This window comes from Staurois parvus, unplaced genomic scaffold (genome assembly GCF_062004578.1).
Source record: "Staurois parvus isolate SC_StPar_1 unplaced genomic scaffold, SC_StPar_1.0 ptg000689l, whole genome shotgun sequence".
Classification (NCBI taxonomy): domain Eukaryota; kingdom Metazoa; phylum Chordata; class Amphibia; order Anura; family Ranidae; genus Staurois; species Staurois parvus.
Genome location: NW_028318485.1, coordinates 2341505 through 2367292, shown reverse-complemented (window position 1 = coordinate 2367292; position 25788 = coordinate 2341505). Strand labels below are relative to the sequence as shown.

General features: G+C 47.5%; 1 protein-coding gene across 1 annotated transcript in view; it reads right to left on the bottom strand.

The window, feature by feature from the left end:
- Positions 1–25788, bottom strand: part of IL27RA (interleukin 27 receptor subunit alpha) — a 77304-nt gene that overhangs the window by 40199 nt on the left and 11317 nt on the right. The window contains exons 3-5 of the mRNA XM_089652648.1: positions 9009–9126; positions 5865–6025; positions 4816–4967 (exon numbers count right to left, since the gene is read on the bottom strand). Of these exons, the coding sequence (XP_089508774.1) occupies positions 4816–4967; positions 5865–6025; positions 9009–9126 (431 nt within the window). The remainder of the gene's footprint in view (positions 1–4815; positions 4968–5864; positions 6026–9008; positions 9127–25788) is intronic.

Here is a 25788-nt window from a genome sequence, read left to right as displayed (position 1 = left end):
CAAGTTCCAACTCTCCAAATGAATTCTTGCTATGGGTATAGGTAAGGAATGTACGGTCATGCGATATACAGTGCCTTGAAAGTATTCATAGCCCTTGAAATTTTCCACATTTTTCCATGTTACAACTAAAAATGTAAATGTCTTTTATTGGGATTTTATGTGATAGACGCATCACTTCCTGGTTTCCATGCCTAGGCAAATGATGTCATACAGCCCAAGAGTCTTCAGAAGGGATGGAGGGGCTTTCTCAGCTAAGCAAACTCTCCTACCTGCATGCCTGAGATAAGGGCAGATGTCTTCCAGATTCCGGGAAGTAAATTCGTCTGCCCTTACTTCATGTGTTGTTAAACCCAGGACCCTGCATTCACTCCATCTGGTCTCCCACAGTGAGATAGACACATCACTTCCTGGTTTCCATGCCTAGGCAAATTATGTCATACATCCCCAGAGTCTTCAGGAGGGATGGAGGGGCTTTCTCAGCTAAGCAAACTCTCCTACCTGCATGCCTGAGCTAAGAGCAGATAGCTTCCAAATTCCAGGAAGTAAATTCGTCTGCCCTTACTTCACGTGTTACTAAACCCAGGACCCTGCATTCACTATATCTGGTCTCCCCGGACCCTGCATTCGCTATATCTGGTCTCCCCGGACCCTGCATTCACTATATCTGGTCTCCCCGGACCCTGCATTCACTATATCTGGTCTCCCCGGACCCTGCATTCACTATATCTGGTCTCCCAGGACCCTGCATTCACTATATCTGGTCTCCCAGGACCCTGCATTCACTATATCTGGTCTCCCACAGTACACAGAACATGGAAGTGCAATTACTTTAGTAAATATAAACTGCTAAATACCTTTTCTCATCAGCAATATATAGCAATCTTGTAACTTCTATCAGTGTTCAGCAAAGCACTGGTTAAAGCTTGTAGGAGGAGTTTTCTTTCTGCTCTAGGAGGATGCAGAACCCCTGACCTCTGTCTGGACAGTGCTGATTGGACCTGTGCTCACCACATGCACTCTCCCCCCCAAAAAAAACCTCTCTAGCAATACACACTAAACTTAGCATGTGCAGAAGGGCTAAGGGTTCAGTCTGTCTTATCAGGAGATAAGACGTGGACATTTGAATAAGAGGAGGGGCAGAGAAGACAGGATCAAACAGCCTTTTTACACAATGCAGAGGATTAACCCCTTAGGTTCCACAGTGAGTATAACAAGCATGCTTTACTGCATATACAGACTGATTGTACTGTTGTGGGTTTAGTAACACTAAGTCTTTTATATCAGCCTAGAGGGCAGCTTTAGTTTGAATTTTATTCTAACTTCTTTATGTCTTTAGAATATAAAATTACAACATATAGAAAATCAAATAATTTTTTAAGACAATAAGAAAGATGGAAAAAGGGTATTTTCCCAAATCAATAAGCTGATAGCTGAAATGTAAACCTTGCTCTGATCCATAAGGGGTGCAAATTTGTGTAAATTTCAATCATTAAAATCTCATGTGATCTTTATCATGTTAATATAATTTCAAAAGTTTTGTAATTTTATTAAATCTTATAGGGTGACAACATGCTGTCTTTGTCTCTCAACTTCTAAGTTGCCACCTTGTCACAGGGTCTCCCAAAACTACAAATGGCTGTGCCAACACATATTACTCCAGCATGGTCTACTAATGTCACTATCAGGAAACCCTCCATGGGAAATTACATGAAGGCATCACTGGAGTGCATGTAGACAGGAAATGCAGCATAGAAATGTAACAAAGAAACAAAATAAATTAATTAATTAAAAAAAGTTATTTTATGGAAATAATTTGGGGTTGCGCTATGTACATAGCGCAGAGTTCAGGGGTGAGCTATGTACATAGTGCAGAGTTCAGGGGTGAGCTATGTACATAGCGCAGAGTTCAGGGGTGAGCTATGTACATAGTGCAGAATTCAGGGGTGTGCTACGTACATAGCGCAGAGTTCAGGGGTGCGCTACATACATAGTGCAGAATTCAGGGGTGTGCTACGTACAGTTGCAAGAAAAAGTATGTGAACCCCTTGGGATTACGTGGAATTTTGCATGAATTGGGCATAAAATGTGCTCTGAACGTCATCTAAGTCACAACAATAGAAGAACACAGGCTGCTGAACATAATACTACACAAACATTAGATGTTGCCATGGTTTAATTGCACATAACATGTAAACATTCACAGTGCAGGGAGGAAAAAGTATGTGAAGCCCTAGCTTAATGACTTCTCCCAGAGCTAATTGGAGCCAGGAGTGAGCCAACCTTGACTCCAATCAGTGTGATGATATTGGATGTGTTGCTGACAGCTGTCCTGCCCTTAAAAAACACACACCTGTTTTGGGTTTACTGGTTTCAAGAAGCACTGTCTGATGTGAACCATGCCTCGCAGAAAAGAGCTCTCAGAAGACCTACAATCAAGAATTGTTGACTTGCATGAAGCTGGAAAGGGTTACAAAAGTATCTCCTTGAGCCTTGATGTTCATGTGTCCACGGTAAGACAGACTATCTACAAATGGAGAAAGTTTAGCACTGTTGCTACTCTCCCTAGGCGTGGTCGTCCTGTAAAAATGACTGCAAGAGCCCAGCGCAGAATGCTGCATGAGGTAAAGAAGAATCCCAGAGTGTCAGCTAAAGACCTACAGAAATCTCTGGCACATGCTAACATTTTTGTTGACACATCTACAATAAGGAAAACATGAAACAAGAATGGAGTACATGGGAGGACACCACGGAGGAAGACATTGCTGTCCAAAAAGAAGATTGCAGCACGTTTGAAGTTTGCAAAAGAGCACCTGGATGTTCCACAGCACTACTGGCAGAATATACTGTGGACAGATGACACCAAGATGGAGTTGTTTGGGAAGAACACACAACACTATGTGTGGAGAAAAAAAGGCCCAGCACACCAACATCAAAACCTCATCCCCACTGTAAAACATGGCGGAGGGAGCATCATGGTTTGGGGCTGCTTTGCTGCCTCAGGGCCTGGACGGATTGTTGTCATTGATGGGAAAATGAATTCTAGAGTTTATCAAGACATTTTGCAGGAAAACGTACGACCATCTGTCCCCCAACTGAAGCTCCGCAGAGGATGGGTGATGCAACAGGACAATGACCCAAAGCATACAAGTCATTCAACAAAACAATGGCTGCAACAGCACAGAATACGCCTTCTGGAGTGGCCCAGTCAGAGTCCTGACCTCAACCCGATTGAAATGCTGTGGCATGACCTTAAGAGAGCGATTCACACCAGACATCCCAAGAATATTGCTACACTGAAACAGTTTTGTGAAGAGGAGTGGTCCAAAATGACTCCAGATCGTTGTGCAGGTCTGATCTGCAACTACAGGAAACGTTTGGTTGAGGTTATTGCTGCCAAAGGAGGGTCAACCAGTTATTAAGTCCAAAGGTTCACATACTTTTTCCTCCCTGCACTGTGAATGTTTATTTGTTATGTGCAATTAAACCATGGCAACATCTAATGTTTGTGTAGTATTATGTTCAGCAGACTGTGTTCTCCTATTGTTGTGACTTAGATGACGTTCAGAGCACATTTTATGCCCAATTCATGCAAAACTCCACGTAATCCCAAGGGGTTCACATACTTTTTCTTGCAACTGTACATAGTGCAGAGTTCAGGGGTGTGCTACATGCAGAGTCGGGGGATGTGGTACATACATAGTGCAGAGATCAGGGGTGTGCTACGTACATAGTGCAGAGTTCAGGGGTGTGCTACATGCAGAGTTCGGGGATGCGGTACATACATAGTGCAGAGTTCAGGGGTGTGCTACATGCAGAGTTCGGGGATGCGGTACATACATAGTGCAGAGTTTAGGGGTGCGCTGCACACAGAGTGCAGAATTTAGAAGTGTGCTACACACAGAGAGCAGAGTTCAGCTTTCTACCACAGCTGCTTACCTCTGCATCCCCCATTCACATGCCACTTTCAACCCTCTTCTTTCCTATTAGTTCCACTGTAATACACTGTAGGTGGCTCCATCTCTTTCACTTGCAGGCAGATTATCCAGTGGGGTTGTCGGCATCTGCATTGCGCTACAGGAACCTACAACTCCCTCGTCTGCATCCTGCACTCAGGAATTCATATTCTTGGGAAAGCTGTTAGGAGACAAGCTCTGACTTTTAAACACAGAAGCCAGACCTCTGTGTGTACAAGTGATAGTGGTGAGCAGGGAGCAGAGTGCCTGAGCCGGAGGTGGTGGAACTGAGTTCCACCAAGTTCCAGCAGAAAGGTACTGATTTTTTTAAATCGACTCCAAGCTTTCATGTAAAAGTGATCCAGGCGGCTGTAGAGCCACCTGATTACATTACACTACATTGAGCTTTTTTTTTGATGATTCGCAGGCACATTTTAAGGCTTGACATATTGGGTATCTATTTACTCGATGCAACCCATCTTTATGTTTAACCAAAAATGGGGTATTAATATTAGTGTATGTGCACTAAAACTGATTTTAGTGTACTTTTTCCTGCACATATCCATTTGTTGTGCAAATACCGTACAACATTAAAAAATTCAGTATTCACCATTTTAATGTCCGGGGCCTCTGCTTTCAGAAAATATATACTTGTCAGGGATTTAAAGTAATGTTCTAACAAAAACACGCAGATTTGAATGTATGTGCAAAAAAGTTTTAAAAAATTGCCTTGGTAGACAAGTGGTTAAATTGTCGTTGCCAATTAAGATCAACAAATTGTTGAAAACTTTAACCACAAAGCATGATTCACAATTCGTTCTCTCGCCTGTCTCAAAAATTGCTGGCTTCGCCATACACCTACCGGAATCCAGTCCTTGGCTCCCAAGATGCGATACGTCAATTCTACCACTAGAGGGTGTGAAGGATCCATTATGTGTTTCCATGTCACCTCCACCACTAGTGTGTCTTCTTCTTCATAGGTAGATGAATTGAGGATTGGGGCCCCAATGAACACTGGAAACAGAAGGACTGTTAAAAGACTGGTACAAAATCAGAACAAACTACATTTTTAAAAGTATAAACAAATGTAAAATGCACGTTGTCCCAACTCCTCCCAAGACCTCCTGCTCTCCACTTCCCTTATTACCTCCTCCCACACTCACCTCCAGGACTTCTCCAGAGCCTCTCCCATTTTCTGGAACTCCCTGCCCCGGTTAGCTCCTACCCTGTCCGACTGTAGGCGATCCTTAAAAACTTATTTATTCAGGGAAGCCTACCCCACCTCCACCTAAGAACATACTTGAGCCACCTCCATCAGATCATCCCCAGCAGCTATCACCTTTTGTATCACCTCCCCCTTCCTTTAGATTGTAAGCTCCATGAGCCGGGCCCTCCTATTCCTTCTGTACTGAAATGTATTGTAATTGTACTGTCCATCTGATATGGACTTTTGATGTAAAGGGGGACTCTGCTGAGGACTTTTGGTGTAAAGAGAGACTGAGATGAGGCCTCCTAATGTAAAGGAGGACTCTGATGAAGGCTCCTGATGTAAGGGGTCTCTGAGGACTCTTGAAAGAGGGCTCTGATGATGGCTCCTAATATAAAGGGGGACTCAAAGGAGAACTTCTGATCTAAGGCAAAACAGAGCTCTGAGCAAACTGTTGGTGCTATATAAATCCTGTATAATAATAATGTCAGAAATAAGTTGTTTTATTACTTCAGCTATGTATGTACCGCAAGGCAGGAGAGCTTTCAGTAGTGAAGTATCTCCATTCATCTCCACCAGCCCAACTTATGGTAATAGTACTGATCTAGGGGGAAATGCCCACCAGCCCCCAGACCCGTCCTTCCCCGGTGGAGAATGTATTATTGAAACTGGCTTTCTTTGCATCCAATATCATTCCACCATACCGTTCTCACATCCATGGCAGTAGGTGAGGTTCAGGGTCTCCAACCAGGTTCCTCCATGTACGATGAGCTGATACTTGTGATAGAGGGTTAGGTTTTCCCGGCGAATCAGCAGCCAGTTCTGGCCAGGTGGTATGGCGTATTGTTGGGGAGAATCAGGAGGACTGAAGAGAAAGAGGCATACAATACATGACATTAGGAAAAAGATACAGGAAGGAGAAAGAAAGAAAGAAAGAAAGAAAGAAAGAAAGAAAGAAAGAAAGAAAGAAAGAAAAGAAGGGAGGAAGGAAAAGAAGGAAAGAAGGAAAGAAAGAAAGAAAGAAAGAAAGAAAGAAAGAAAGGAGAGAGAGTGGAGAGGAGGGAGAGAAACAGGGAGGAAAAGTAGTACAGAGAGAGACAGAGAGAGAAAAGAAAAGAGAGAAAGAAAATAAAATAAAATAGAGAGAGAAAGAGATGGGGGGGGGGGAGATAGAGAGAGACACAGTGGGGTGTATTTACCAAACATTGCACAGCTTTTTGTCCTGCAAAACTACATTCATATAAATGGGGCTAAATTAACCACCTGAGTAGAAGGTTTTACTCCCTTCATGACCAGGCCATTTTTTTGCTATTCAGCACTGTGCTACTTTAACTGGCAATTGCTCAGTCATCAACACTGTACCCAAATTAAATTTATATAATTTTTTTACACAAATAGAGCTTTCTTTTGGTGGTATTTGATCACCCCTGTTTTTGTTAATTTTTATTATATATAATAAAAAAGACTGAAAGTTTTGAACAAAAAAAATATATTTTCTACATTCTGTTATAAAACATATCCAAAAAAATCTAAATTCTTCATCAATTTAGGCCAAAATGTATTGATTGGTTTGTATGAAAGTTAAAGCGCCTACAAACAATGGTATACATACTGGAATTTACTCAGCAACTTACAGTGGGACTGTAATAGGGTGGTGGGCAATCGGTGGTGACACTATCAGGGAGGGTCACTAACTGACACTGACATCGCTAGTGACACTAATATAGTGATCAATGATAATAATGTACACTGACACTGTTCTAGTGACACTAATATAGCGATCAATGATAATAATGTACACTGACACTGTTCTAGTGACACTAATATAGTGATCAATGATAATAATGTACACTGACACTGTTCTAGTGACACTAATATAGCGATCAATGATAATAATGTACACTGACACTGTTCTAGTGACACTGGCTGAGAAGGGGTTAACATCTAGGGGCCATTTTTTCTCCCTGCTTTGCTGGGAAAAGAAACAGACAGATTGCTGTTAACAGAACACGGAGTTCTGTGGTTTCAGTAAACATAGAACTTTGTGTGTGATTGGACACAGCCGATCAGCTGATTTCAGCCCAAATCATTGGCTGAAATCTGCTGCCAAACTGGTGCTCTGTCCAATCATAGCACAGGTCGGCAAGGGGGTCACAAACCCGGAACAAGGCTATCACATACATGTACTTGATTGTGCCTTTACCTGCCACCTGCTCACAGTATATTTACAGTGGGCGATTGGCAGATGGTTAAAGGATTATTGGCTATTTTCTCACCGGGTTGGATGTTCTCCATTCATAAAAATAGAAAGAATCAGGAGAATACCACATCATAACCACTAGGTGGAGCTGAGTATTACATTTTCTTAGATCACTAGCTCCATCTAGTGACCACAATGTGGTATGTTCCTGATTCGTGTTATTCTTATGAACGCAGAACATCCACCCTAGATACATAAGAGCCTGGTAACATTCAATTTTGCCAGTTTTGCACAGAACGAATGTACATGCTGTTTCACAGGACAATAAGCATACATCCGAAAGTGTGAGATCAGGATAGGGAGAGATATATATAAAGTGTGATTTTGGGGAATACTTATAAAGCAGGAAATGTTTCACCATTTAAAACACATGGGGATCATTTAAAACACATGGGGATCATTTAAAACACATAGACCTGGAAGATTCACCAGCGGTGAATGTTCGATGAATGTCAGAATTATAACTACGCCCCAAAATGAGAGAGTGGGAATCAGAGATACAATGCAAGAGAGGGAAAAGAAGAGACAAAATGTGTCTCAACTGGAATGCAGAGGATCAGCTTTGAAGTTTTCATTTTCTAAGCTGTGTGGAAAAAAACATGGATCCCAGGTTCACACTTGCGCAGTGCGGCACAGCGTATGTGATTCGCACAGGAAACGGACCGCATTCCTGCGCAAATCACCCGTGATGTCTGCGCGGTGCGTTTTGAGCCGTACATTTTGTATGACTCAAATCGCATTGCATCCGCACCAAAAAGGTGCAAGGCCCTTTTTTTCCCGCACCGGATTCGCATCGCATGGGTGTTCGTACCCATGCGATGCAAATTCTGGTAATCGCACTGCGTTTTGCTTTTTGGGGTGTCGTTAATTTACCATTGACACCCGTACCAGATCGCATGGATGCCATGCGATTTCAATGCGGTACGGGAAACGGACCGGATCCGCCGCATTTCCCGCACCGCAATAGTGTGAACCAGGGCTAAAGATAGAAGCTGATTGGTTGAACTTTTGTATTGGGAAGACGGAGGAATTTTTGTTTGGGAGGCACTCTGCGGACTACGTACTCCGATAACATTGAGCCACGCCCCTTTAAGCCCCTCCTACTGTTAGCACAATTTTCCCGCACCCAACATTTGGTGTAATGTGTTCTATGTGCTGCTATTACCCCCGCTCCCTGCTCCAACCCCCAATAAAAGTGGGCGTGGTCAGTTTCATTTTGAAAATCTGGTCACCTTAGCCTGAAGCTCACCACATACGTTCTGATTGGATGTTGGATACCAATTCATTGGATAGATTAGGTACATATTATTGGCTGGTTGTACAGCTATTGTACGTCAGACTGCAACGTGTATGGTGACCCTCAGACTGTTCTACTCTGAAGGGGATGCAGACCCTGCAGCGTTTCTCATTACATAACTGGGAAAACTGAGGTGGTTAACATGAGGGCTGACCCTTCCATTCAGAAATCAGTTAGCAAAAGTATAGCATGCTGTACAAATGGCATTGTATATGGTTCACCTAGAAGTGTGATGTGGGGGAACCAGAGATTGGGTCTGGATTGGAGGGTTGGGGTGTCTGGTGGACTTACGTGGAGATGCTTTGTAGTGATACATTGAGCTGCACACTGCTGTCATTTGTCCATGTGCAGTTCAGGTCTTCAGTGGTCACTTGTAGGATGCAGCACAGATTACATTCGTCATTGTTACCTGTTGGAGCGATACACAATACAGTGTCACAGGCAGAGAATAGGTGCAGGTACTCAATCCGCCCCCGAGTAACCACTTGTAGCCGCCCCCTATCCACTCCCGAGCACCGTCCCTTGTCTCACCCCCTACCCACCTCCGAACACCGTCCCTTGTCTTCACCCCCTACTCACCTCCGAGCACCGTCCCTTGTCTTCACCCCCTACCCACCTCCGAACACCGTTCCTTGTCTCACCCCCTACCCACCTCCAAGCACCGTTCCTTGTCTCCACCCCCTACCCACCTCCAAGCACCGTTCCTTGTCTCCACCCCCTACCCACCTCTGAGCACCGTCCCTTGTCTTCACCCCCTACCCACCTCCGAACACCGTCCCTTGTTTCCACCCCTTACCCACCTCCGTGCACCGTCCCTTGTCTTCACCCCCTACCCACCTCCGAGCACCGTCCCTTGTCTTCACCCCCTACCCACCTCCGAGCACCGTTCCTTGTCTCCACCCCCTACCCACCTCCGAACACCGTCCCTTGTCTTCACCCCCTACCCACCTCCGAACACCGTTCCTTGTCTCCACCCCCTACCCACCTCCGAACACCGTTCCTTGTCTCCACCCCCTACCCACCTCCAAGCACCGTTCCTTGTCTCCACCCCCTACCCACCTCTGAGCACCGTCCCTTGTCTTCACCCCCTACCCACCTCTGAGCACCGTTCCTTGTCTCCACCCCCTACCCACCTCCGTGCACCGTCCCTTGTCTCCACCCCCTATCCATCTAATGGATGCAGGGTCCTGGGGAGACCAGATATAGTGAATGCAGGGTCCGGAGAGACCAGATATAGTGAATGCAGGGTCCTGGGGAGACCAGATATAGTGAATGCAAGGTCCTGGGAGACCAGATATAGTGAATGCAGGGTCCGGGGGGAGACCGGATATAGTGAATGCAGGGTCCGGGGAGAGCAGATATAGTGAATGCAGGGTCCAGGCAGAGTGGATATAGTGAATGCAGCGTCTGGGGAGACCAGATATAGTGAATGCAGGGTCCGGGGAGACCAGATATAGTGAATGCAGGGTCCGGGGAGACCAGATATAGTGAATGCAAGGTCAGGGGAGACCAGATATAGTGAATGCAGGGTCCTGGGGAGACCAGATATAGGGAATGTAGGGTCCGGGGAGACCAAATATAGTGAATGCAGGGTCCTGGGGAGACCAAATATAGTGAATGCAGGGTCCGGGGAGACCAGATATAGTGAATGCAGGGTCCGGGGAGGCCAGATATAGTGAATGCAGAGTCCGGGGAGGCCGGATATAGTGAATGCAGGGTCCGGGGAGGCCGGATATAGTGAATGCAGGGTCTGGGGAGGCCGGATATAGTGAATGCAGGGTCTGGGGAGGCCGGATATAGTGAATGCAGGGTCCTGGGGAGACCAGATATAGTGAATGCAGGGTCCGGGAAGACCAGACATAGTGAATGCAGGGTCCTGGGGAGACCAGATATAGTGAATGCAGGGTCCTGGGAGACCAGATATAGTGAATGCAGGGTCCGGGGAGACCAGATATAGTGAATGCAGGGTCCGGGGAGACCAGATATAGTGAATGCAGGGTCCAGGGAGACCAGATATAGTGAATGCAGGGTCCGGGGAGACCAGATATAGTGAATGCAGGGTCCGGCAAGACCACATATAGTGAATGCAGGGTCCTGGGAGACCAGATATAGTGAATGAAGGGTCTGGGGAGACCAGATATAGTGAATGCAGGGTCCTGGGTTTAGTAACACTTTAATAATACAATGACTATCTTAAGCCATGTGTCTGCAAAGTACACTGACTGAGGGAACATGGAAGAAACAGGGATGGTCTTGCTAGGATGTCACTAACTAGCACTAAACAGGAGGACAGACAGAAATCACATGAACAAGTTGTAGTGGTCCAGAACTGGCACTAGGTGTCAGCATACTACACTCAGAACAATAATAACCTCATAAAACAAGGACCAAAAGTGGGGCGTACACCTAGTTATGAGCATCTTAGAAGTAAGTCAACATAAATGTGAATGGAGCCACGGCTTGCCACTTGCTGCTGAATGTGAAGTGGGTAGGTTGGGCCGGCTTTAGTGGCTCTTTCATGAACCCGTATTGGGAGTGTTGCCCACGAAAGCACGTGTGAAAGTTCTGATCCTCTCTTGTGGTTAGCCGGCTCATCGCTCTGTTAGATTTCAGAGACAGAAATAGAAGTGAGAAGTGGGCAGAAGGCTGAGCCTGGGGGTGCGTGGCGGGGGATGGGGAACCCCCTGCTCCATGATAAGGGACCGTAATCGCAGTGGCTGTATCAGAAGCACTGCGTATAACGACTTTGGGGTTCTGATGCCTCAAAAAAAGGTTGAAATCTCTCTAAAACCGTCCCAGGTACAGCCGGAAACAGCATGCTTGTGCAAAAGTGGCTCCCTATTCCCAAGGCTATTTTTACACTTGTAGTGCCCTCTGAAGAGCGATCTGCGCTCGTATCGCTCTTCAGAGGGCATTTGCCAGGCAGAGGGGTGGCGATAATACCCCTTAAAGTGTTACTAAACCCCCAGCAGTACAATCAGTCTGTATATGCAGTAAAGCATGCTTGTTATACTCACTGTGGAACCTAAGGGGTTAATCCTCTGCATTGAGTAAAAAGGCTGATTGATCCTGTCTTCTCTGATCCTCCCCTTCTTCCAGTGCCCCCCTCTTATCTCCTGATAAGTCCAATCCTGTGGAATACACGTAAAATGGCAACTGTCCCAACATATAACCATAGTGTGTGGAGTCACTATGCACATGCTCAGTTTGGTGTGTATTGCTAGCGAGATTTTTTTTTTCTTTAGAGAGTGCATGTGATCAGCACAGGGCCAATCAGCACTGTCCAGACAGAGATCAAGGGTCCTGCATCCTCCTAGAGCAAAATGAAAACTCCTCCAACCAGCTTTAACCAGTGCTCTGCTGGACACTGATAGAAGTCACAAGACTGCTATATACTGCTGATGAGAAAAGGTATTTAGCAGTTTATATTTACTAAAATAGTTGCATTTCCATGTTCTGTGTACTGTGCGAGACCGGATATAGTGAAAGCAGGGTCCGGGGAGACCAGATATACTGAATGCAGGGTCCGGGGAGACCAGATATAGTGAATGCAGGGTCCGGGGAGACCAGATATAGTGAATGCAGGGTCTGGGGAGACCAGATATAGTGAATGCAGGGTCCGGGGAGAGCAGATACAGTGAATGCAGGGTCCGGGGAGACCAGATATAGTGAATGCAGGGTCCGGGGAGAGACCAGATATAGTGAATGCAGGGTCCCGGGAGACCAGATATAGTGAACGCAGGGTCCGGGGAGACCAGATATAGTGAATGCAGGGTCCGGGGAGACCAGATATAGTGAATGCAGGGTCCGGGGAGACCAGATATAGTGAATGCAGGGTCCGGGGAGAGCAGATATAGTGAATGCAGGGTCCTGGGAGACCAGATATAGTGAATGCAGGGTCCCGGGGAGACCGGATATAGTGAATGCAGGGTCCGGGGAGACCGGATATAGTGAATGCAGGGTCCGGGGAGACCAGATATAGTGAATGCAGGGTCCGGGGAGACCAGATATAGTGAATGCAGGGTCCGGGGAGAGCGGATATAGTGAATGCAGGGTCCTGGGAGACCAGATATAGTGAATGCAGGGTCCGGGGAGAGCAGATATAGTGAATGCAGGGTCCGGGGGAGACCAGATATAGTGAATGCAGGGTCCTGGGAGACCAGATATAGTGAATGCAGGGTCCTGGGAAGACTGGATGTAGTGAATGCAGGGTCCTGGGGAGACCAGATACAGTGAATGCAGGGTCTGGGAGACCAGATATAGTGAATGCAGGGTCCGGGGAGAGCAGATATAGTGAATGCAGAGTCCTGGGAGACCAGATATAGTGAATGCAGGGTCCGGGGAGACCAGATATAGTGAACGCAGGGTCCGGGGAGACCAGATATAGTGAATGCAGGGTCCGAGGAGACCAGATATAGTGAATGCAGGGTCCTGGGAGACCAGATATAGTGAATGCAGGGTCCTGGGAGACCAGATATAGTGAATGCAGGGTCCGGGGAGAGCAGATATAGTGAATGCAGGGTCCTGGGAGACCAGATATAGTGAATGCAGGGTCCTGGGAAGACTGGATGTAGTGAATGCAGGGTCCAGGGAGACCGGATATAGTGAATGCAGGGTCCGGGGAGACCGGATATAGTGAATGCAGGGTCCGGGGAGATCGGATATAGTGAATGCAGGGTCCGGGGAGACCAGATATAGTGAATGCAGGGTCCGGGGAGACCAGATATAGTGAATGCAGGGTCCGGGGAGATTAGATATAGTGAGTGCAGGGTCCGGGGAGACCAGATATAGTGAATGCAGGGTCCCGGGGAGACCGGATATAGTGAATGCAGGGTCCGGGGAGACCGGATATAGTGAATGCAGGGTCCGGGGAGACCAGATATAGTAAATGCAGGGTCCGGGGAGACCAGATATAGTGAATGCAGGGTCCGGGGAGAGCGGATATAGTGAATGCAGGGTCCTGGGGAGACCAGATACAGTGAATGCAGGGTCTGGGAGACCAGATATAGTGAATGCAAGGTCCGGGGAGAGCAGATATAGTGAATGCAGAGTCCTGGGAGACCAGATATAGTGAATGCAGGGTCCTGGGAGACCAGATATAGTGAATGCAGGGTCCGGGGAGAGCGGATATAGTGAATGCAGGGTCCTGGGGAGACCAGATACAGTGAATGCAGGGTCTGGGAGACCAGATATAGTGAATGCAAGGTCCGGGGAGAGCAGATATAGTGAATGCAGAGTCCTGGGAGACCAGATATAGTGAATGCAGGGTCCTGGGAGACCAGATATAGTGAATGCAGGGTCCTGGGAGACCAGATATAGTGAATGCAGGGTCCGGGGAGACCAGATATAGTGAATGCAGGGTCCGGGGAGAGCAGATACAGTGAATGCAGGGTCCGGGGAGACCAGATATAGTGAATGCAGGGTCCGGGGAGAGACCAGATATAGTGAATGCAGGGTCCCGGGAGACCAGATATAGTGAACGCAGGGTCCGGGGAGACCAGATATAGTGAATGCAGGGTCCGGGGAGACCAGATATAGTGAATGCAGGGTCCTGGGAGACCAGATATAGTGAATGCAGGGTCCGGGGAGAGCAGATATAGTGAATGCAGGGTCCTGGGAGACCAGATATAGTGAATGCAGGGTCCTGGGAAGACTGGATGTAGTGAATGCAGGGTCCAGGGAGACCGGATATAGTGAATGCAGGGTCCGGGGAGACCGGATATAGTGAATGCAGGGTCCGGGGAGATCAGATATAGTGAATGCAGGGTCCGGGGAGACCAGATATAGTGAATGCAGGGTCCGGGGAGACCAGATATAGTGAATGCAGGGTCCGGGGAGATTAGATATAGTGAGTGCAGGGTCCGGGGAGACCAGATATAGTGAATGCAGGGTCCCGGGGAGACCGGATATAGTGAATGCAGGGTCCTGGGAGACCGGATATAGTGAATGCAGGGTCCGGGGAGACCAGATATAGTGAATGCAGGGTCCGGGGAGGGCAGATATAGTGAATGCAGGGTCCTGGGAGACCAGATATAGTAAATGCAGGGTCCGGGGAGGGCAGATATAGTGAATGCAGGGTCCGGGGAGACCAGATATAGTGAATGCAGGGTCCTGGGAGACCAGATATAGTGAATGCAGGGTCTGGGGAGACCAGATATAGTGAATGCAGGGTCCGGGGAGAGCAGATACAGTGAATGCAGGGTCCGGGGAGACCAGATATAGTGAATGCAGGGTCCGGGGAGAGACCAGATATAGTGAACGCAGGGTCCCGGGAGACCAGATATAGTGAACGCAGGGTCCGGGGAGACCAGATATAGTGAATGCAGGGTCCGGGGAGGCCAGATATAGTGAATGCAGGGTCCTGGGAGACCAGATATAGTGAATGCAGGGTCCGGGGAGAGCAGATATAGTGAATGCAGGGTCCTGGGAAGACTGGATGTAGTGAATGCAGGGTCCAGGGAGACCGGATATAGTGAATGCAGGGTCCGGGGAGACCGGATATAGTGAATGCAGGGTCCGGGGAGATCAGATATAGTGAATGCAGGGTCCGGGGAGACCAGATATAGTGAATGCAGGGTCCGGGGAGACCAGATATAGTGAATGCAGGGTCCGGGGAGATTAGATATAGTGAGTGCAGGGTCCGGGGAGACCAGATATAGTGAATGCAGGGTCCCGGGGAGACCGGATATAGTGAATGCAGGGTCCGGGGAGACCAGATATAGTGAATGCAGGGTCCGGGGAGACCAGATATAGTGAATGCAGGGTCCGGGGAGAGCAGATATAGTGAATGCAGGGTCCTGGGAGACCAGATATAGTGAATGCAGGGTCCGGGGAGAGCAGATATAGTGAATGCAGGGTCCTGGGAGACCAGATATAGTGAATGCAGGGTCCTGGGAAGACTGGATGTAGTGAATGCAGGGTCCTGGGGAGACCAGATACAGTGAATGCAGGGTCTGGGAGACCAGATATAGTGAATGCAGGGTCCGGGGAGAGCAGATATAGTGAATGCAGAGTCCTGGGAGACCAGATATAGTGAATGCAGGGTCCGGGGAGACCAGATATAGTGAATGCAGGGTCCGGGGAGACCAGATATAGTGAATGCAGGGTCCGGGGAGACCAGATATAGTGAATGCAGGGTCCTGGGAGACCAGATATAGTGAATGCAGGGTCCTGGGAGACCAGATATAGTGAATGCAGGGTCCGGGGAGAGCAGATATAGTGAATGCAGGGTCCTGGGAGACCAGATATAGTGAATGCAGGGTCCTGGGAAGACTGGATGTAGTGAATGCAGGGTCCAGGGAGACCGGATATAGTGAATGCAGGGTCCGGGGAGACCGGATATAGTGAATGCAGGGTCCGGGGAGATCAGATATAGTGAATGCAGGGTCCGGGGAGACCAGATATAGTGAATGCAGGGTCCGGGGAGACCAGATATAGTGAATGCAGGGTCCGGGGAGATTAGATATAGTGAGTGCAGGGTCCGGGGAGACCAGATATAGTGAATGCAGGGTCCCGGGGAGACCGGATATAGTGAATGCAGGGTCCGGGGAGACCGGATATAGTGAATGCAGGGTCCGGGGAGACCAGATATAGTGAATGCAGGGTCCGGGGAGACCAGATATAGTGAATGCAGGGTCCGGGGAGAGCGGATATAGTGAATGCAGGGTCCTGGGGAGACCAGATACAGTGAATGCAGGGTCTGGGAGACCAGATATAGTGAATGCAGGGTCCGGGGAGAGCAGATATAGTGAATGCAGAGTCCTGGGAGACCAGATATAGTGAATGCAGGGTCCGGGGAGACCAGATATAGTGAATGCAGGGTCCAGGGAGACCGGATATAGTGAATGCAGGGTCCGGGGAGACCAGATATAGTGAATGCAGGGTCCAGGGAGACCGGATATAGTGAATGCAGGGTCCTGGGAGACCGGATATAGTGAATGCAGGGTCCGGGGAGACCAGATATAGTGAATGCAGGGTCCTGGGAGACCAGATATAGTGAATGCAGGGTCCGGGGAGGGCAGATATAGTGAATGCAGTGTCCGGGGAGACCAGATATAGTGAATGCAGGGTCCTGGGAGACCAGATATAGTGAATGCAGGGTCCGGGGAGACCAGATATAGTGAATGCAGGGTCCGGGGAGACCAGATATAGTGAATGCAGGGTCCGGGGAGACCAGATATAGTGAATGCACGGTCCTGGGAGACCAGATATAGTGAATGCAGGGTCCGGGGAGACCAGATATAGTGAATGCAGGGTCCTGGGAGACCAGATATAGTGAATGCAGGGTCCTGGGAGACCAGATATAGTGAATGCAGGGTCCGGGGAGAGCAGATATAGTGAATGCAGGGTCCTGGGAGACCAGATATAGTGAATGCAGGGTCCTGGGAAGACTGGATGTAGTGAATGCAGGGTCCAGGGAGACCGGATATAGTGAATGCAGGGTCCGGGGAGACCGGATATAGTGAATGCAGGGTCCGGGGGGATCGGATATAGTGAATGCAGGGTCCGGGGAGACCAGATATAGTGAATGCAGGGTCCGGGGAGACCAGATATAGTGAATGCAGGGTCCGGGGAGATTAGATATAGTGAGTGCAGGGTCCAGGGAGACCAGATATAGTGAATGCAGGGTCCCGGGGAGACCGGATATAGTGAATGCAGGGTCCGGGGAGACCGGATATAGTGAATGCAGGGTCCGGGGAGACCAGATATAGTGAATGCAGGGTCTGGGGAGACCAGATATAGTGAATGCAGGGTCCGGGGAGAGCGGATATAGTGAATGCAGGGTCCTGGGGAGACCAGATACAGTGAATGCAGGGTCTGGGAGACCAGATATAGTGAATGCAGGGTCCGGGGAGAGCAGATATAGTGAATGCAGAGTCCTGGGAGACCAGATATAGTGAATGCAGGGTCCGGGGAGACCAGATATAGTGAATGCAGGGTCCAGGGAGACCGGATATAGTGAATGCAGGGTCCGGGGAGACCAGATATAGTGAATGCAGGGTCCAGGGAGACCGGATATAGTGAATGCAGGGTCCTGGGAGACCGGATATAGTGAATGCAGGGTCCGGGGAGACCAGATATAGTGAATGCAGGGTCCTGGGAGACCAGATATAGTGAATGCAGGGTCCGGGGAGGGCAGATATAGTGAATGCAGGGTCCGGGGAGACCAGATATAGTGAATGCAGGGTCCTGGGAGACCAGATATAGTGAATGCAGGGTCCGGGGAGACCAGATATAGTGAATGCAGGGTCCGGGGAGACCAGATATAGTGAATGCAGGGTCCGGGGAGACCAGATATAGTGAATGCAGGGTCCTGGGAGACCAGATATAGTGAATGCAGGGTCCTGGGAGACCAGATATAGTGAATGCAGGGTCCTGGGTTTAGTAGCACTTTAAACCCCACACCAGTGCAGCGCATCATGCATTCAGTTGAATGGGTCGCGTTTGTCAGTTAGTAGATAATTTTTGCTGCACTGCAATGCAAACCATCGCGACCATGGTATATACACCCCCACTGCTGCTTTTGCAGGTTAAGGGGAAGAGGTTTGGGGTGGGGGTAAAAACATGTCTTAGCCGCTATACTGCCCCCCTCCCCCCCAACCGCAAATGTTAACAAGGCCTCAGGCTAGGTTCACACCTATGCTGGTTGCGTTTGAGTCGTTTCTACATTGCATTTTGCTTTTTTGCACTTACGTTTTTGACGCATTTTTCACACTGCCGCAATTTCAGCTGCGATTTGGGAATTGAAATCGTACCAGAAATCAGATCTAATGAATGTGAATGTGCCATTTAAATTGAATGGCATTGCAATGCACCAATGCATGTTACATGGCTTGTCGCACACTGCGGTACGGCACACGTTCATCCAATGCATAGGTGTACAGTAAATTGACCCTTCCATTGAAAGCCTGTCCGGTCACACCGCTGCGATTCAAAATCGTGTGACTTGTGTGCAATTTCAGTTGCGATTTCTGAAAACTTTATTGCTACTTGTAAAGATTTTCAACTATTTCTTGCAATTTGCAGTGCGATTTCCATTATATTCTATGTATGTGAAATCGCGACAAAACTGCAGGAAAAGTAATGCTACAGCTACCTTAGAAATCGCGCTGCAGCAGATTGCACGTGTTAAGACGCTGACATTCACATTCATTAGGTAAATCGCACCTGAAGTCGCATCCAATGTATTTCTATGGCACTTTCCTAATCGGCGTGATTTGAAGTAGCGCAATTTCAAAAATAGTTCCTGCACTACTTGTTTCTGATTTCATTGCATTGACTTCTGTTAAGCCAGTGGTCACACTGAATGCAAATTGGCATGCTATTTGCATGCCATGCAACATGCAAATCGCATGCCAAATCTCAGCCTATTGTCCGCAATTACATATCGGTGCAGTTCTGACTTGGTCAGAGCCGCACTGATTTCTAAAAAAGTACATGCACAACGTTTGGTGCGATTTGCATAGACATCTATATCAGATGTCTTGCAAATCGCACCTAAAATCGACATGACATCCGACTTTGAAATCGTGCGACTTCACTGTAAGTCGCACAATTTTAAAGTAGGGTTGAAGCAGAACTCTTGCCACCCTGTAGCAGGAGTTCTGCTTTAGATTGGCGGGGAACTGGTTAAAGTGGTTGTAACCCCTTATATATACCCAGTGAAGTGATTGGCCTCCGGAGATACACAGAGATGAAACCAATCCTCGTACATAAGTTGTACCTGTTTAGCTACAGTCCTTCTTCTCTACTCTACATCTGTTCAAAGACCAGAATTTATACAACTTGTCTGAGATTTCAGAAAGCAGGGGAAGGGGAACTGAGGTTACACTTTGCGGAGCTCAGTGAGAGCTGATTGGAGGGAAGGGACACTCCCCCCTTCACACAGCACACAGGTACATAGATGAGGCTGTCAATCACAGGCTGTGTGCTGGAGCTCCCTCCCCTGTCACCTTTTATCTCTTGGTGTCAGGAAAACTTGTCAGAAGTGACTCATGCTGATAGCAAAGGAAGGAGACAGCAGACAGAAATGACACTTAGTACTCGGGATAGAGACAAATACACACTATAGAGGGATAAGCTTTGTTCGTATTTCATGTCTGAGGTTTAAAACCACTTTAATTGTACATACAGTTGCAAGAAAAAGTATGTGAACCCCTTGGGATTACGTGGAGTTTTGCATGAATTGGGCATAAAATGTGCTCTGAACGTCATCTAAGTCACAACAATAGAAGAACACAGTCTGCTGCACATAATACTACACAAACATTAGATGTTGCCATGGTTTAATTGCACATAACATGTAAACATTCACAGTGCAGGGAGGAAAAAGTATGTGAGGCCCTAGCTTAATAACTTCTCCCAGAGCTAATTGGAGCCAGGAGTGAGCCAACCTTGACTCCAATCAGTGTGATGATATTGGATGTGTTGCTGACAGCTGTCCTGCCCTTAAAAAACACACACCTGTTTTGGGTTTACTGGTTTCAAGAAGCACTGTCTGATGTGAACCATGCCTCGCAGAAAAGAGCTCTCAGAAGACCTACGATCAAGAATTGTTGACTTACATGAAGCTGGAAAGGGTTACAAAAGTATCTCCAAAAGCCTTGATGTTCATGTGTCCACGGTAAGACAGACTGTCTACAAATGGAGAAATTTTAGCACTGTTGCTACTCTCCCTAGACGTTGTCGTCCTGTAAAAATGACTGCAAGAGCACAGCGCAGAATGCTGCATGAGGTAAAGAAGAATCCCAGAGTGTCAGCTAAAGACCTACAGAAATCTCTGGTACATGCTAACATTTTTGTTGACACATTTACAGTAAAGAAAACATTAAACAAGAATGGAGTACATGGGAGGACACCACGGAGGAAGCCATTGCTGTCCAAAAAGAATATTGCAGCACGTTTGAAGTTTGCAAAAGAGCACCTGGATGTTCCACAGCACTACTGGCAAAATATACTGTGGACAGATGAAACCAAGATTGATTTGTTTGGGAAGAACACACAACACTATGTGTGGAGAAAAAAAGGCACAGCACACCAACATCAAAACCTCATCCCCACTGTAAAACATGGCGGAGGGAGCATCATGGTTTGGGGCTGCTTTGCTGCCTCAGGGCCTGGACGGATTGTTGTCATTGATGGGAAAATGAATTTCAGAGTTTATCAAGACATTTTGCAGGAAAACGTACGACCATCTGTCCGCCAATTGAAGCTCCGCAGAGGATGGGTGATGCAACAGGACAATGGCCCAAAGCATACAAGTAATTCAACAAAACAATGGCTGCAACAGCACAGAATATGCCTTCTGGAGTGGCCCAGTCAGAGTAATGACCTCAACCCGATTGAAATGCTGTGGCATGACCTTAAGAGAGCGATTCACACCAGACATCCCAAGAATATTGCTACACTGAAACAGTTTTGTGAAGAGGAGTGGTCCAAAATGACTCCAGATCGTTGTGCAGGTCTGATCTGCAACTACAGGAAACGTTTGGTTGAGGTTATTGCTGCCAAAGGAGGGTCAACTAGTTATTAAGTCCAAAGGTTCACATACTTTTTCCTCGCTGCACTGTGAATGTTTACATGTTATGTGCAATTAAACCATGGCAACATCTAATGTTTGTGTAGTATTATGTTCAGCAGACTGTGTTCTTCTATTGTTGTGACTTAGATGATGTTCAGAGCACATTTTATGCCCAAATCATGCAAAACTCCACATAATCCCAAGGGGTTCACATACTTTTTCTTACAACTGTATCATATATCATATCGTGTTGTATCGTGTCATATATCATATCATATCATGTTGTATCACATTACAATGTACTGAGTGGGACAGCCTAGAGCAGTGGTGGTCAACTTCCTATTATAGAGGGACTCAAGCAGGGGCAGACTGACAACTCATGGGGCCCCCGAAAATAGGGGATCATTGGGCCCTTGTGTCTTTGCCCAAACTCAAAAAAGGCCACCTACTGACCCCGGGCCCTCGGGCAGTGCTCGAGTTTCCAAATGGTCAGTCCGCCCCTGGACTCAAGTGTGACCTCTGACATCCCTAAAGGGGAACACATAATATTCCGTGAATGTAATGCTACAGAAAGCTGTCAGAGACCACACACATGCAGATAGCAGTGGCAGGAGGCAGCAGACAGAAATGACACTTAGTGCTCTGGATTGAGACAAGTACACACTGCAGAGGGATATGCTTTGTTCATATTTCATGTCTGAGGTTTATAATCAAGTCATTTTAACGGTAGTCCATGCCCATCCATTCACTTTGAAAGACCAGCCAACCAGCTAAATACAAAGCTGTGACACCTATTGGCAAAGGGAAGCCCACTTATGAATCCCACTCCGTCTTGTTGAGCTTTGTGGCTGCAAAACATAGGGGAGGTGACAACACTTATCAGAGCCCACAGTTTTGTAGATTCGGCGCCATTGCCAACCCACCACTTCCTCCTATGAGTCTATGTACCTTCTCTTCTCACCCATTAGCCTGATTTTGGAGGCACTTTTTTCTTTTTTTTTAAGTTGCCAGTTCCAAGGCTGCCATTCTTCTGATTATGGTGAAACATGCGACTTAGTAGATGTGGCAGTGCTGGGCCAATCACCGGACACCAATACTGTCACATGGGTAGAGGTCATAGCCCCGTGCAAGCTTTGACTTCAGTGAAGCAAAGGTGAGTGTGTATTGCTGGGGAAGGGGGGGCTTTAGAGTAAACCAGTTGCCTTACCCTGCATGGACAAGCATGGGTTCACCCCATATGGTCTTAAGGGACCCAGTACTCTGTTCTTGCAAAGAGGGGCATGTCACTCAAAACTGAGTTTCGGATTTATTCTGATGATCAGAATTCCGATAGTTGTAGTTGCAGTGCTGGGACGGGTTTGTCCTTCGCCCATGGTGGAGATGCACCCATCTGCTAACACACGATGTAGATGGCTGTACTGCCCTGCGTGCTCATTCTCCACCCCTCCATGCTTCAGCTGCCCATACTTGCCATGCAGTTGCAAGGTCATTTGACTGGGCAGACTGGGCAGCTGAGTGCTCTGAGGAAGGGAGTTCAACTCCCGAAACGCGTTAGCAATTTCACCCAAGGACCTCCACTGCCCGCGATTGCCATCTTTGGCTCCTTGCTTCTGTTTTTATGACCTTTTTGGTTTGTGAGTATGCATTTGTGATTTTATAATACATTTCCCATATATCACGGTAATGCACGAGGAGAGCGCGCCATGTTTTTTTTTTCTTTTTTGGGCAGTTGAGTGGTCTGTTTTCTCGAGCCGGCTGAAGCATGATGTGACAGCAGTAGTTGTCAGAACACGCAGAAACATGCTGCCCAGTAGAAGAAACTCCATGGTGTGATAGTTGCCCACCATTGATCTGGAGAGTGCACAGGGGTGGACTGACAACTCATGGGGCCCCCGGGCAATAGGGGATCATGGGGCCCCTGTGTCCTTGCCCAAACTCAAAAAAGTCTATGAAAAAGGTACCAGGGGCATCTCATGGGGCCCCCTACTGACCCAGGCAGTTCCCGAGTTTCCAAATGGTCAGTCCACCCCTGAGAGTGCATAGGGGGCAGTACTCACTGCACATCACCCCCACTCCCATAGGAGCACACTACCCCCGGGGCGCCTGCCCCTCCCTTGTCCCGGCCCTGGTTATAACAGTGGATCCCATGATCAGTGGCGTCCCTAGGCAGGTGCGGAGGGGGTGTGCGCGCCGTACCGGGTGACACCTACCGCACGGGGTGACACCGGACCCGCTCCACGAAAAGGTAAGTTGTAAAGCAAGCCGACGATCCCCGCAGGATGGATCGGATCTGCGGATTGAGCATAATGGATCGGAGTCCGATCCATTATGCTCCCCAATCCGCAGATCCCATCCATCCTGCGGGGATCACCAGCTTGCTTTACAACTTACCTTTTCGTGGAGCGGGTCCGGTGTCACCCCGTATAGGTTGCATGTCGATGATCCCCACAGGATGGATCAAATCTGCAGATTGGGGAGCATAATGGATCGGACTCCGATCCATTACGCTCAATCCGCAGATCCGATCCATTCTGCAGGGATCGTCGGAGGTTATGTCACCAAGTGTTATCGCACCGGGTGACACCAACCCTAGGGACGCCCCTGCCTATGATGGAAGTTCTATAATTGAAGGAGTTACCTTACTTGTTTTTTTTTTTAGATCTATGAACAGCATTCAACAGTATTGCTTCACCTGGGTAGGTGCTGGCAGACGGCAAGCCCTGAAACGATCGGTGACTTCATCAGGGAATTCCCATCAACCATTGTCTGCAGACCTTGGACTCTGCAATGACTTTCTGAGCATAGCGGATTAGCTAGAATGTGATAGTTATACTTTACGCTCAGTTCTGGGGAAAGGACGAACCGGCAACTGTCCAAGACACAGGATCGGGGGATGGGGGTGGGGGTGGTCTGCACCCCTTTGCATTATTATGTGTGTACTATACAAGTATTTGTTAAATAAATTGCAAAGCTCACAATTTTTTTTCTCTTTTAGATCTGATGTGCAGCCTTGTGTAAATTTACTGTTTAACCTCTTTCCGTCCGCCCTATAGCAGATATACGGCTACAGGGCGACACGGGTGCGCAAAATCACGTATATGTACATGATTTTGCATTACCAGGTGGGGGGTGCGCGCGAGGCGCACTCACCCCACCCGCGCTGCCATTTGCAGCCGTGGTTGTCAATCACTGGTTTCCAGCCCGTGATTACTCGCCGGCACCTGGTGATTGCCGAGCATCTCCGACGAGGGGGAGAACTGTTTGTAAACAACACAGATCTCTCCCCTGTCAGCTCCTGCACACTGTTTTCGATGGCTCCTGCATAGCCCAGCAATACAAAGCAGTGTGCTTACAGTGAAGCACAAACATATCACACAGTAAAACAGCACACAGTAAACCCTTTGATCGCCCCAGATGTTAACCCCTTCCTGCCCAGTGCCATTAGTACAGTGTCAGTGCTTTTTATCAGCACTGTTCACTGTATTGGTGTCATTGGAGATGTCAGTGACACCAGGTCAGCTCCCCCCAGTTTCAGATTGTCCGCCATAGTCCCGCTATAAGTTGCTGATCGCCGCCATTACTAGTAAAACAAAAAATATCCCATTATCTATACCGCCATTTGTTAACGCTAAAACTTTCACGTAAACCAATTAATTTACACGGATTGGGATTTTTTTTAGCAAAGACACGGAGCAGAATACATTTTGGCCTAAATTTATGAAGAAATTAGATTTTTTCAATTTTTTTACTGGACACGTTTACCTCTTCACGCCGGCGCCTCCCGGCCCTTTAAGGCGTTTTCAGACACCGGGAGGCGGGGTGAGGCTTTAGGGTCATATGACCGCCATGATTCGCTGTCATGGCAGTCATATGATCGGATATGATGGGCGGCACAGTGGTTAAGTGGTTAGCACTTCTGCCTGGCAGTACTAGGGTCACCTGTTCAAATCTCAACCACAGCACCACCTGCCTGGAGTTTGCATGTTCTCCCTGTGCCTGTGTGGGTTTCCTTCCACACTCCAAAGACACGCTGGTAGGTGACTTGGCTCCTGTCTAAATTGTCCCTAGTATGTGTATGTATGAATGTAAGTTAGGGACCTTAGATTGTACACCCCTTGAGGGTTAGGGACTGATGTGAATGTACAATATATATGTAAAGTGCTGTGTAAATTGATGGTGCGATATAAGTACCTGAAATAAATAATAAAAGGTCCTGATCATAAGGGGAGATCAGGACCTTTCCATGAGACACTGACATATGTGCTGGGATTGTGCAGGGCGCATGCTGTCATACATATGTGTTTTCAAATGGTACACAAATATGTAGCAGCTCAGTGTCAAGGGGTTAATAGCAAAAAGTCAAAAATATTATTTTTATCTCAAAATTGTCACCATTACTAGTATAAAAAATAAATAAATGCAAATTTCAGTATATATACCGCCATTTGTAAATGCTATAACGTTCATGTAAACCAATTAATTTTCACGTATCAGGATTTTTTTTTTTTAGCAAAGACACGGAGCAGAATACATTTTGGCCTAAATTTATGA